Genomic DNA, 13664 nt, shown 5'->3' with positions numbered 1-13664 from the left:
TCCTGCCCTGCTCCCGTGAAACACTTCAGTTTTATCCCAGTGACCAGTGCCAAGTCGAGCCGTTAATCTTCTCACGCTTTAGTGGACTACGACACTAAAAATGTTTTAAAACAGGCAACACTTCCAACAGAATACAAATACTGCAGGTACCAAAGTAGACAAGGTGCCTATTTTATTGATTGTACAAATATAAAGACGTCATCTCTTTTTACAGTTTAAAGGCTAAAGAACACAATGCATTATTCAGAAGTGTATGAAGAGCAGCAACATTTGTTCCTTTAGGCCTCAAGTCTTGACAGTTTTGTTGAGAATAGCTCACAGTACCATCAGACCAAGTTTGAGAGGCAAAGTCTCTGTTTCAATATTGTCACTTCTAAGCCAAGATTATTTCACTGGTTCTTCTCATATATGTGTGACAGAACCCAAAGTGAACTGTACTTCTAGAATCTGCGTGTTATTCACAAAGAGGCGAGTGGGCGGCATTTACTCTATCCTGCTCTCATTCTTTTGGTCTTATTCTCAACATTTCTGGATCAAAGACAGAAACAAGAAAGGCCAAGTTTTCATGCTTTATATTTGTGTGTAACTTACAGATGCTGTTTCTTCCATTCCAAAAGACTGAGAATAAAAAAGAAAAAAAGAAAACAGAAGCTCATTCTGATCTTTGTGGGCCCTGGCAGTTGTTTGTTAAACTGGGGTTGTTTTTATAAACTAGCTGTTCATTAAAAATGGGCGGCATTTCTTCATGCTGTCCTAATATCTGCTCTCTCCGGATGGCCTCTGATTAAACCAGGCCAATGAGTGGATAAAGATGAGCTCAGTGTAAGTGTAGCCCCCAGTCCTGTGCAGTCCTCCCCTGGGGGTCTCTCTCACAATCAAGCCCATCTTTGTTCTGACCTGCCAGTGGCCTGCGCCTTCGCATACAGTCGCCTCAAAGGGAATGGTCAACCAGGCCTTTCATGTGCCAAGGCATGTTGGACTCTTCACATCACTCCTCGCCGCCCCCCTCCCCTTCTGCCTCCCCAAAGGCTCCCAGCTTAGTGGTGCCAGTAGAAACTTGGGTTGAACCCCCTGCTGCTGTGTCATCCCCATGCCCTGGTTTTCAAAACGCCCTCCTACGCTGTGGCTCGCTGGACCACACCACAACAAACCAAACAAACTGATGAGTCAAATCTGAGCACACTCAGAACATACTGTACAGCCAGGCCGCTCCACTCTGCTGCTCAGCCCGAGATCTTTCATCCAGCTGATATGAGGTGTGGAAACTCATCTGGGTTGGTTCTCGGGGAAACAGGCGTAAAAACGATCCATGCCATATTAAGACCTCACATCTGCAAGAATTTCTTTTTTCAGGAAGGAGGGAATGAAGGCATATTTTCTTACTGATGTGGCATTTTGAAATCACAGAGTGGGCTTTTAGCTTTCAACAACTATGGGCTCTTGGCATTTGTGAATAAAAACAAGACTGACCATTTGAACCTACGCATTAAGAGAGAAAAAAAGAACAAAGATGACAGGTACTGTATGGGTCTCTCTATTTGCAATAACAAAACCAGGGATGCCCCCTTTTCCCCTAGGCGTATAAATAGCGGAAGAACTACAGAGCTAGTCAAACTTTATAGGTCTGGAAACTTCCTAGACATGTTCACAAATGCTACCCTTTTCAGATGGTACTGGTCAGTGTCCAGACAGTTCATATGACATTCACTCCCACCTCTGTGGCAGGTCAGTTGTACAGTTATTGTATACTGAATTATCAGGACTCTGAGTTTTACAGGACCCGTGTGTTTTTAAGACCTCTTAGTCCTCTTCACTAAAAGAATGAAATTAATTCAAAGCATAACACTGTGTACATATGGATTAAACATTTCAAAGGGTATAATAAGGTGCAAATGTATATTATTTAAAGTGTTTAAAACAATTAGACTGTGGTATTAAAGGGCATGTGTTCATTTACAGTGTCTCCATTTGACTTTTCTTGCATATTTGCGATAATAAAAGGATGTACTGTTTATCTGACGTGTCTCATTGTACTCGTGTTGTTTCAGTAACCCCTTTAAAAGGGGGACAAGGTTTAAAAACCACATTATTCCATCTGTAAATGTGTTTATCATTGATGATCCCAGCTTGGGAAAAATGCCTGCTGTCTAACAGGTCCGCTCTAATGGGGAAAGTGGTCTTCAGGGCTGAATCCAGATCAGCAGTTAAAAGCTCCAGAGGAACAGAGGAATAGGCCAAGATCTCGAAAAAACCAATATGCTCCCAAACCCCAATATTTTGCACAGAGTTAAATGGTTTGGTCTTTTCAAAAATGCTTCTGCTTAATTAGCAGCAGAAACCTAGGGGGACTTTTCATAGTTGAGCAGCAGCGCTTGACTCAGTTTGTACTTAGCATGTGCAATGTTAGAAATGGAAATGAAGCAGGCTGAATTAGTGGTTGACTTTGGTAAAAAAAAAAAAAAAAAAAAAACTGTCTGCAAAACATAACAGCTTTTTTTTCCTTTTTTTTTTTGAAGAGTTAGGAATGAAGAGGCAGAAACATATTGCTTAGTTATTAGGTCATTGTAGACTAAAACTTACATTTTTATTTTAAATCCTGAAGATTTCCATCCGCAGACATTTGAATGCAAGGAGCAAAAGGAGAAATGGACAAAGTCAGATTCCGCTCAGTTTAGTAAACAGTTCATTTATTCTTTTACAAAATAGGTACAAATACATAAGTATTGTTTTTTCACACAAACAGGAAATTTTCAAGATATGTACAAGAGTTTACCAAAAATAACGTGGTTCTAATAAACACATAGTTTTGTAAACAATATTTACAAATCATCCTTACAATGAAATGTTATTTATTCCATGTGTTTACATCAGTAATATTGTCCTAATATTTTGGCTAAAAAGCTGTAGTAGTAGTAGAAATGTCCTCCTGTGAAACCACCAGAAACCATAGAAATCATTATTAAAATAATTTCAAATCACCACAATAGACATTGTTGTGCTTGTTTTTAAAACATGGTCTTTTGAAGATAAAATGTATGAAAATGCGTTAAGGATAAAAGCCAATCCCCCAAAAAAGAAAAGAAAAAAAGAAAGAAATATATTAATTGTTAGAAATAAGTGCTTTTTTTAAAAACAGAAATTGGCAATAGGCTACTTTTACTTAAAATTGTCTTTTCTTTGCTATAATACAGTGACAGCTTTCAGTTGTCAGGTAAAATAGATATTAAAAAAAAGTGCTGTCAAAGTGTACAATGCACAACAATTATTTCAAATGTCACCCATATTTAAATAAATTTCAATATGACAAGAAAAGCTGCATAGAGGCCAAGATATTTAGTTAAATAGAAAAAACAGAAACAAAAAAACACAATGGACAGTATTACATACTACAATAAGGATAGTAAAAAAAAAAAAGGCGACAATGCAAGACAACATGTAGAAGCAGGCGTTTTGTTCTGTTTCCCTCTACAATCAGTAACACAAAGAGAGAGAGGAACAACTGGGAAAAAATATGAATCACTTTTAGACTGGAATTTTACAACTGCTGCATCTTCCCAGTTACACGTTACTTTACAGTTGTGACGTTTCATTTTGCACCAAAACAGAAACAAGTAGAAGGGCTGTGAACTAAAATTCCTCATGAACCATGTTCACGTCATTTTGTCATTTTCAAAGGAAGCAAGGCTGAGGTGGGAGGTGGGTGCCACCACACCTACTATACCAACCTGTCTTATGCAAAAAGTTACCTTCTCACACAGTTGTGGTGAAGCAGAGGGCATGATGGGACACAACTTACAAACTATTAGTCATAAAGACAAACGTTCACAGTATGTGTGGATGGAAAACAAAAATACTGACTCACTCAGACCAATTAGAAACTGGTGCCATAGTGCGGATTGTGGTTTAGTTTAATGACCTCTGCATTAAGGTCAGGGGGACTGTGTCTTATAACAAATACACTACAGGTTAACTGAATAAACCGTCTACATTTGACTCATTCAAAGGACATGGTTTTACATAACCTCAGGTTTCATAATATTGAGACATGGGTTATTCCATTTCTTACAAAGCTTACATGTGTTAAAAATTATACATGCTGTAAAATAATTCAAAAAGAACTATTTACACGTGAGGAAATTGATCGTGATGCTGTTATTTGGAATCTCAATGTTTCAAAGTGATGTCTCGGTACAGAAATCAGGAGAGGCTCATTTATTAAGTTCAGCTAAACTACATTCACCGAACTATGTTCAACAAATAGCTCGTGGAGGATACTGTAGGCTGTATCGAGGTGTGACCATAAATCTCTTTGCCTTATTTTCAAGTGCATCATTGAAGCTACTGCCAGTGACGTCAAATAAAAAGTTGCTCAGCATACGTGGAACTAGCTCTGTGTCTCGTCCTCTGACATCAACACAATGTTCCTCCAACAAATCTAACTTCAACACAAATAATTTTATATGGCCTTTAAACTGAATGATCTAACTACGCACCGTGAGGCTAAACAGAGAAGACACAAAACAACAGTTTTATTTTTGTACGTTTTTTCCCCCCCTCTCTCGCTCCTTCTTCTTATTAAAAGCTACATCAGACATCACTACAGTACATATGGAGACACAGAGCTGAAACATTAGACCTGATCTGAAGGCACGTGGCTGGGAGGAGGAGGAAGAGGTTGAGGTGGACGCTGAGCGGAGCAGAGGCTACTTGAGCAGGGCACGGTAAAGGAGGAGGGAGTGGGCGGTCTCTCTCTCCTGCTCCATGTAGAAAATTAAGTCCCTGAGGTTGACGCGAGTGATGCGTTGTCGCGTGTACTGGCGCGATGAGGTGGACGGGACGGAGGAGCTGGCTGGGGAACCCGCCGAGCTGCCTGAAATCTGGAGACAGAGGAAAAGGGTAAGAAGGTGAATCACATATGAAACCTCAACACTGTACACAGTTTTAAAGATGTTCAGTAAATTGGTAAAAATTGCTAAATTTTAACATTAGGTAAAAGCACTCTCTGAGGTAGCTATTACAGACAGTGACATGTACTTAACCAAGGGCTCCACTCAGAGAAACTCACACTGCACCCACAAAAAGTCAGAAGCAAAGATGACGATAGATTTTCACTTTCACATTTGGCTCAGACATTCATCTTTCACTAGGTTTGTTGATTAACCTTTTATTTAGTTCCACCAAATATCTCCAAAATCACATCCCAACACTATCCAGTTCTGTGTGAAGTGCTAATTGTCACATAATAGATGCACTAAGCACTAAGATGGTTGAAATAGTTAACATTAAACCTGCTTAGCATAAGCATGTTAACATGACTATGTTCAGCCAAAGCCAGTGCCTAAGTACAGCCCCACAGTGCCTCGAGCATGGCTCTCGACTCTTGTTTCTGTCCAATTCTAAAATTCTTCCAGACAAGGAGCTGATGAATGTGATTTTCCATAGTCTTACCCACTTTTCAACTGGCAGAACTGTTTGATATTAATCACCAGTGGCTGTAAGTACTAATAAAGTGGCTTACAATATGCGAACCCTGCCCCTGTCCTCAGGCCCTTTGTGGACTCTTCATACCTGAATGCTGTGGCCTCAATTTATTACCAATAGTGTCATTTTGTCTGTGAGTTTTTATGTAAAATTCAAAATTAAAAAACAAAACGTGCTTTTTATCAGGTTAATTAAGTGACTACTATTGTGTTTGGGTTTTGCGCTCTTTATTTCCCCCGTGCACTTTTTTTGTCCTCTCTCTTTGTCTGCAGAGAAAAAAGTCTTGGTGTCGCAGTCAAAGGGATTGTTTCCATGGTGAAACACAAAGTGTTTGGACAAAGCAACACGATGTTTCCCATTCACTGAATGAAGTAATCATTGTTGAATGGCAAACACATTGACAGTATCAATACTAAGGAATGTTGCAAGCCTCCAAGCAAGTGTACACCTCCAGTTCAAAAAAAATAATCCCTCTTGCAGAGAATGAATGAGATCAAAAAGACGCACTAATAACGTCCAGACCTTCAGGTGCAGCCGAGTATTCGGAGACTTTTCTCTCGTACTGGCTGAACACAGAAAAACATTGAAAACATGCTCCGACAGCGAGGGAAGCCATCATTTTTATTTAAGTGTATTTTATGGCCCTTTACATCGCCTGGAATATGAACGGATTTTCCCTCTAAATAAACAACACTGCTGACATAGATCTGAGCTGACGTCCCACTCTGAAATGGAGCCCTTGTTGTTTGTATTTGATCCAGGAAAAATGAGAACGATAAAAAAGGGAGTGTATACAGAGGCTGATACAAATCAAGAGATGCATTTACATTTGTAAATGAGAAACACTGGGAAACAAATCCAGCAAGTGCCCACTTGAACCCAGGCAGAGAGAAATAAGACAGAAATTCCAGTCAGGAACACCCTCTCACAATTACATTGATTGCGCCACTCTGTAAACACACAGTACAGACAGGCCCTAATTGCAAACATATGATGGGTATGAATTTACAAGAACCAAAGCCAAGTCCTTCCAGCACCCCCATCCCCCATTCACCCCTCATATGCTTGTCTTTGTGTACACTGTATGACCGTGCCGTGTCTCAAATTTCCCTCTCTACACTCTCTGACCCCAAGTCACTGGATGAGGAGTGAGGACAGCCAGGCCACTGTTCCCACCAACTCACCTCAACCACATCGACCATCTCTGGTCAGTGGTACTGGCGGGCTGGGAGGGAGTTGAGTTGCAGCAGTGAAAGCAGCTAACTCCCCATCAGCCCCCGGGGGAGCACCAGACCCTCACTTTGGGGGAATGACCTCCGCCTAATCAGGTCAATCATGGCTGACCACATATGAAAGATGGGCCTGCCTACTGCCATGCCAATTACTGCCACTCACAAGTAAGGCCAGCGACGGGGCCACAGATTTTACCAATCAAAGCCATCCATCCACCTGGACGGATGGGTGGTAGTCGCCACGGGCAGTCGGTGCCGGGGTGGTGCTGCTGCAACCACAGTGGGTGATGTTGGGAGGGAGAAAGACAGTGTGTACATTGCTGCCCAGGTAGTGCGGCAAAGCTCCCAGAATGCCTTGTTTCTTTCAGGGGACAGGGGCAGCAGCCCTAAGTGATCCAAATGCAGGCAGAAAGGTCAGCGCTCATCCAGAATTTCCCTGCAGCAGCCTCTCCTCCCTCCTCTGTCTTTATATGCCCTCCACGTAAGGAACGCCAACAACTCAAACTCCGGTATGTTGTTGTCGGTATCTATGGAGACCGATCCCTCTCGTCAGTACACGTAGGAAATCATGTTGTGGAGGAGGGAGCGGGGATGGGAGGGGTAAACACCAACGCTAACCAAAGCAGATGGTTGAGTGTCAGTTAAAAAGGAAAGCAAGACATCAACAACCACGCTTTCCCTGTCGCCAGCAATTACACAGTAATTGTGTCTAAAATTCATTGAAAAACAAAATGGCAGGCTTCGTGAGGTCACGGTGGATGAAAGGGAAAAAGTGAGAAGAACAGAAAAAGAAGGAGAGCAGAGGCACAAAGAGAGAGAGAGAAAGAGAGGGAGGGGGGCAGAACTGAAAGTCTCAAAATCAGCTTTGCCAAGAAAGATCCATGAGGCAAAAAACAGCATCTGTCATTTTATCTGTGATGGGCGCTTGGAGGCATTATGTCATATGACATATCCATCGTACAGAACGCGCAGGGATACTTCGATACATCTCTTCAGACATTTGACTTGTTTGGAGCAGGGGACAGAGAAAAATAGAGAGAAAGAGAGAGAGGGGAGAGGAGAGGAGAGGAGAGGAGAGGAGAGGAGAGGAGAGGAGAGGAGAGGAGAGGAGAGGAGAGGAGAGGAGAGGAGAGGAGAAGAGAAGAGAGGACAGGAGAGGAGAAGAGAGGAGAGGAGAGGACAGGAGAGGCTCATCTATACCAAGGCCTCTTTGCTGACTTTGGTCTTCAGCCACATTCTGTCTAACATAAACGACAAAGCGCCAGTGGGCCAGACAAATTATTTTACACTATTTCACTCCCAGTGGCTTCCAACACACACATGTGCACACACACGACAGCAGAAAGAACGAGGCGGAATGTGTTTTGTGTAGCAGATAATTAGTGTAAAACAGTTTGTGGAAAGCAACACAGTACAATAAAATACAGAATAAAAAACCTGATACCTGTGACAAATTTCACCCACACTCAGCTTGATGTGGCAATAGGGCAAACAAATGACTGAAATATCAATAATCACTTGTGTTCATAAACTTCATCTGTAAATGCTCTGACCATGTGTGACGAGTAATGCAGTCATAACATAAACAACAACTTTAATATGATAACTTATGAATCATGGCGATTGCCAGTAGATAGAGGCTATCCACAACAAATATTGTTTTAAAGCATAAGGATAAAATCATGTCTTTTTTTTTTTTTTTTACTGCCACTGATTTTCTCTCATCACATAGGTGTAAAGCTATAGAAGAATATGTACGTGTGATTGTACTTATACATACAGTATATACTGCATACATTCTCAACGTGAGGTTGACTCAAAATAACAGTACCTTAAATGATTGATTTGAAGGTCATCTGATGCTGCCATACACATCTTGCATAATAAGTATAAATAACTGCTGAGCATCATCGCACAATGACTACGCCACAATAGCGGGACACTTATCATCATCATCATCATCATCTGCTTGCTCTTTTTAAGAGAAAGACAAAGTCAGCAGGTCACACTTTTATGTTCTCAGCCCTCTGATGACCAGTAACATTCACTGCAACCTTGAGAGGACAGAAATTAATTCCTATTTTTGCTAAATTTACTTTTGATTAATAATGTATGTACCTCCCTGTCTCTCTCTTCCTCATTTGAGCTTTTGACTCCCTGTCTACATTGTGCAGCAGCAGCAGCAGCAGCACTGATGCTTGTAGGTGTCTTGAGGAATTTACATTCAGTCCTTTATTGTTTGAGAAAGTGGAAGGGGTTGGGGCAGGAGGGGTGGGGGTGGGGGGGTTCTTGCTGATCTGTGGCTTTGAACCCTGAATGGCACCTGTGCCTTGATGCCGGAGCCAATATTGGATTTGGCCCAGGTCACAGCTTAGGGCGGTGGGTTAATGGCCCACTTTGCCAGGCACACAGATCTGCTCGGCCCTGCACAGGGCCAACTTGCTGTCTCAGCACTCCACTCCTCACAGGCAGAAGTTGCAGACAGGGGCTGCATGGTGGGAGAACACACACGCACGCATGCACAGACGCACGCACGCACACACACACACACACACACACACACACACACACACACACACACACACACACACACACACACACACACACACACGTGTAGAGTATGTACAAGTATGTGACAGCACGGCTGCGAACCTACTGTGTCAACTAAAACTGCAACATGGGGAAAAACATTGCTCAGCATTCACGATGAGGGATAAAGACTAGCCCCATGTTGGTTGAGAATAGATAAGCTGTTCATGATGCAACATTACTCTATTGTTGTTATTACTTTGATGCTGAAAAATCCGTTTAAAGTCTGATGTCTGTGCTTCAGGCAAAGAGGACATATATAGCACAACAGAGACAGACTGTTGACAAGCTAAACAAAGAAGTAGAGCAAAAACTGAACCAGGTGGTGTTTTATGAAGTTAAAGCCAAGGAGGAAATTAACAGCAGCCACTAGTCAAATACTGATGAATTTGTGTGTATGATGCTGGCCAGGTAGCAAGCAATGATTGTGTTTGCTCAGTGCGGCTGGCTGGTGGAGCCTTTGAAGCAGCTTGCAGGTAGTCAGGTACCTCTCTGCTCATGAGTGCCTGACTGACTGACAAACATGCTGGATGACTGAAGGACTCACTGATGTGCTGACTGACGGACAAACTCAAAAAAAAGAAAAGAAAAGCAAAACTGGCTCTTTGGCTGACTGGCTGAGGGCCTGGCTGACTCACTGACTGGCTGACTAATTTACTGACTGAGGGACTGACTGACTGACTGACTGGCTGCCTGGTTGACTGACTAGCTGCCAGGAAGCAAAGCTTTCCCACATGTTCTCCTCCACGCCGCATTTCAATCGGGGAACGATGCCTCGTCCCTTCACAGTGTTTACAGTGTGGAGCCCAGCCGTGGGAGTGCAGCCCCGCTTCATCTCCACACTCGGCCTGAAACGCCTCTCCTACGGCCGCCATTAATCAGCAACAGAGACTTTCTCTCTCCCTCTCTTTTGCCTCTCCTTTTTCTTGCTCCTCTACGCCCACAGACATGCTGGATGAGGCCATTTTGAAAGAGTTAACAGATGTCGGCTGATTTGCCCTGGGCTTTCTGACATTGCCCGAGTGATGTATTTGATGTGGAGTTTATTCAGCTCTAATAAACGTATAAAGAATTAGAATAATAATTCACAGATGTACATACCCAGATTATATGCCGGGGCCTGTCTTTGAAGCAGACAAGGCAGCCAAGATTAACAGAACCAGGGAAAAGGATGAAAAGGGTTTTGGTTCAGTCCACCGATAATCAGAGAGGTCAGGATGGACTAATACCGCAGCTTTATGTTCATGCACCGACACAGACAGCCTTTGTTCTGATCACAGGTTCCTTTTCTGTGGTAAAGCCCAAACAAGCAGCCGTCATTGTTACTATGCTTATTAAAAATGGAGCACTACTGAAACACATTTGCCGCTATCTGTTTTTTTTCCCGTGTCTCATATGTGCTTTTTTAATTTGTCATTTTGTGAACAGCAGAGAGAGAAACTGAAAGAATAAAGGGGAGGATAGAAACGGATGAAAGTCAGGTCTAGCATTCTGATCATGGCCAAAAAAAAAAAAATACAAAAAATGAGGGAATTACTTTCAAAACAAACAACTTCCATTTGCTTCACAACTAAAGAACAACAAATCTCAAAAATGGCCAGTTGCAGAGCATCTTAATACCCACATAAACCATAAAAACAGCTACACAGCTCCATGGCAATGCATAGCAACCGTGCAGAATTTCAGTCAAGGAGAAAGAAGGCAAAAAAACACCTTATTACTTCTAACTCCTGCAAGCCATTTTGGTCTCCAAAGGTTTTAGAGTGCCGCAGGCCATGTGTCTGCAGTGTTTCGGGAAATGACTTGCCTTCGCACGAACACTGCTATGTTCTGCAGCACTGCTGCCCCCAGCATCCCCGCTCAATTTCTGTTTAACCCCTTCCTGCCTTCCCTCACACTGACTCACTGCAACAGAGAGCTCACACCCAGCACAATACTGTCACATTGTTCAGCCTCCTACAAACCAAGGCAAATCAGACCAGCTTTTTCACGAGCTCACACATTAACTCCGCTTCTAATTTGGCTACTTAAGCATGTGATGGTTCTTACCAAACATGGTGTAGGAAAGGCGTAGGGTTATATGGGGCAGGGAGAGATGGAGTAAAATGCCCCTTCACCATTCCACTTGATCTACTACAATATGCGACACAGTTTGCACACTTGAGTGTGTATCAACGGTGGATTAAATCTGCAAACTCGTTGACACAACACATAATTAAAACATCTTGCTCGAGGTCAGGAATTTTCTAATTAGTAGTGTACTGACAAAGCTGCAATTCCATCGCCCTGAGTTTCAAAGTCCACAGGTTACCGCTAAGATGAAAGCTGACCCTGGAGCACTATTCTGTTGGGCTGCTCATACAATTCCTCAGAAGACAGTCACAGGGTCACCAAGCTAAACAGTGCGCTGCACCCGGAACCTCGCTTCCAAACAAAGAACTTCAAACTTTCCTGCCTGGAAACACAATCTTGCTTTTTCAAAGCCCCCCCACCCCCTCCACCCTCCACCTCTCTTTCTTTTCAACCTGAGAGAAACAAAAGATTGTGTGAAGGCAAAGCAGAGGAAGAAACCATAACATTGTTTTTAATCTATTTAATTAAAATGCTCTGAGCCTGGCTAGCTGAACAACTTGTTAAATACTGCAAAGGCTTTATTAGCTGCGTCTTTGTAGCTTTAGTTGGAAACGCCATTTAGGATTGTGGGTAATAACATTTTGTTCACATATTGGTTATTATTGGCTATTAAATGAATAAAAAGGGCCCATTGTCTAGAATCACAAAAACACAGCAGCAGTGCAGCGGCTAATACCACAACAATCCAGATGATGATATTATGATGTTGTTGTCATTTATAAATCAGCTTTATTTGTCTGAAGATCAGGATCCAATCAATAATCTACCCAGCATGCACTCAGTGTCTTTCTTCTTTGGTCTTTTCTACAGAGAAAGCAGCAAAAATGGAGAAACTGCTAACAGCTTGCCTGATAACCTGGACAATTAGCACAGGCCAAGTATCTTTGGCTACATAAAGTATCAGAAGTAGAACTTTTTCAACATTAAATATTCAAGGCGTTTCATATATAAAATGAACCCAATTAGAGTTAAAATAGGAGAAGTGTAATAAGTCTCAAGTCAGAATGCTTGTCTTCAGAACTACTCACTAATGAGCCCTTGTTGGTTTTCCACACTTTACTTTCAATGGTGTGGCACTGTCATTTCTGCTGGTTTTTAATTTTTAATTCAAGTTGAATGAGAGGGTGGTGACTGAGTTAATAATCAAGGCACTCGGGTGTTTTGCAGCCGATGGATAGCTGGGAGAAGTTGCCAAATGAGGCTTGTGGTCCGCCCTTTGATGTCTTTGTGAAACGTTCCAAATAGGAACAACCAGTTAACAAAAGCCTATCAGTTCAGACTCGTATTGAACATAAATGACCACACTAAGGGGAACGCATCCTGCAAATGGCCTAATTAGGGAATGGGGTGGGCTAGCAAAATAGCGTGGCGTGGAATAACACAGAACCCGAGCGCTCACAGACTCACTGACTTGAGAATGAGATATGAGACCAAAAGGCGGCTCGATGGATCCCGATGCTCTGCAGACACGTGCTGTATGCCGAACTGTCAGTCGTCACATAAATCCTCATATGAGCAGTCACACATTTCACATAGAAGAAGAGGAGCGCACCAAGGGGGGCACAGTTGATATGCAGATGGGGGGAGATAAGAAAGCACATTTACGACGGCAGTTCACACTATGAATTGGTCCTTGATCTCAAATTGACATAAATGGGGCCATTTTTGACATCATTTAGCCATCACAGGCTGAGTTCCAGCGCCGCTGTCATGGGTCCCCATGCACCTGACGTGAAGCCTGCTAAGAATGAGAGGCAGGAAAACGGCTGTCTGAAGAGCAGGTCTGATTAAAATCCAGTCTCTTCTGGGGAAAGTGTAGAATTTTATATAGATGGCCCAGAAAGACGAACCAAAACTTTACTGGAGGAGTTTTTTTTTCTTTTAAAGAGTGCTTCTGTGAACATTTGTGACCCCAAGTGTCATTCTTTTTTCAACAAGCTGCCAGGGTGAGAGGCTGCCATCATAAATATATGTTTCTTTAACCATTCTGGGGCATTTAGGATGCAAATTGAACTTAAATACCAATACACTACTTGTACTACCTGTACTAGTAAATTGCCCGGAAAACATAGAGGAATGTAGTGATTTCACAATATGGTACAATTGGCACAATGAGGTCAAAATTAAAACCGCATAATATGCTGTCAATTAGGAATCTGGGGTGGGCTGGGGGTAAAAATGGCACGCAGCATTGTAAAATTTGGACTCAGCTACAGAGTTGTTCATTAC

General features: G+C 42.4%; 1 protein-coding gene across 1 annotated transcript in view; it reads right to left on the bottom strand.

The window, feature by feature from the left end:
* Positions 1-2952: 2952 nt before the first annotated feature.
* Positions 2953-13664, bottom strand: part of LOC311008191 (transcription initiation factor TFIID subunit 4) — an 85946-nt gene continuing 75234 nt past the window's right edge. Inside the window, exon 14 of the mRNA XM_084001643.1 lies at positions 2953-4877. Within this exon, the coding sequence (XP_083857769.1) occupies positions 4704-4877 (174 nt within the window). The 3' untranslated portion in view covers positions 2953-4703. The remainder of the gene's footprint in view (positions 4878-13664) is intronic.

Source organism: Trachurus trachurus (assembly GCF_905171665.1).
Source record: "Trachurus trachurus genome assembly, chromosome: 3".
NCBI classification, from domain to species: Eukaryota; Metazoa; Chordata; class Actinopteri; order Carangiformes; family Carangidae; genus Trachurus; species Trachurus trachurus.
This window is presented reverse-complemented; position numbering and strand designations above follow the sequence as displayed.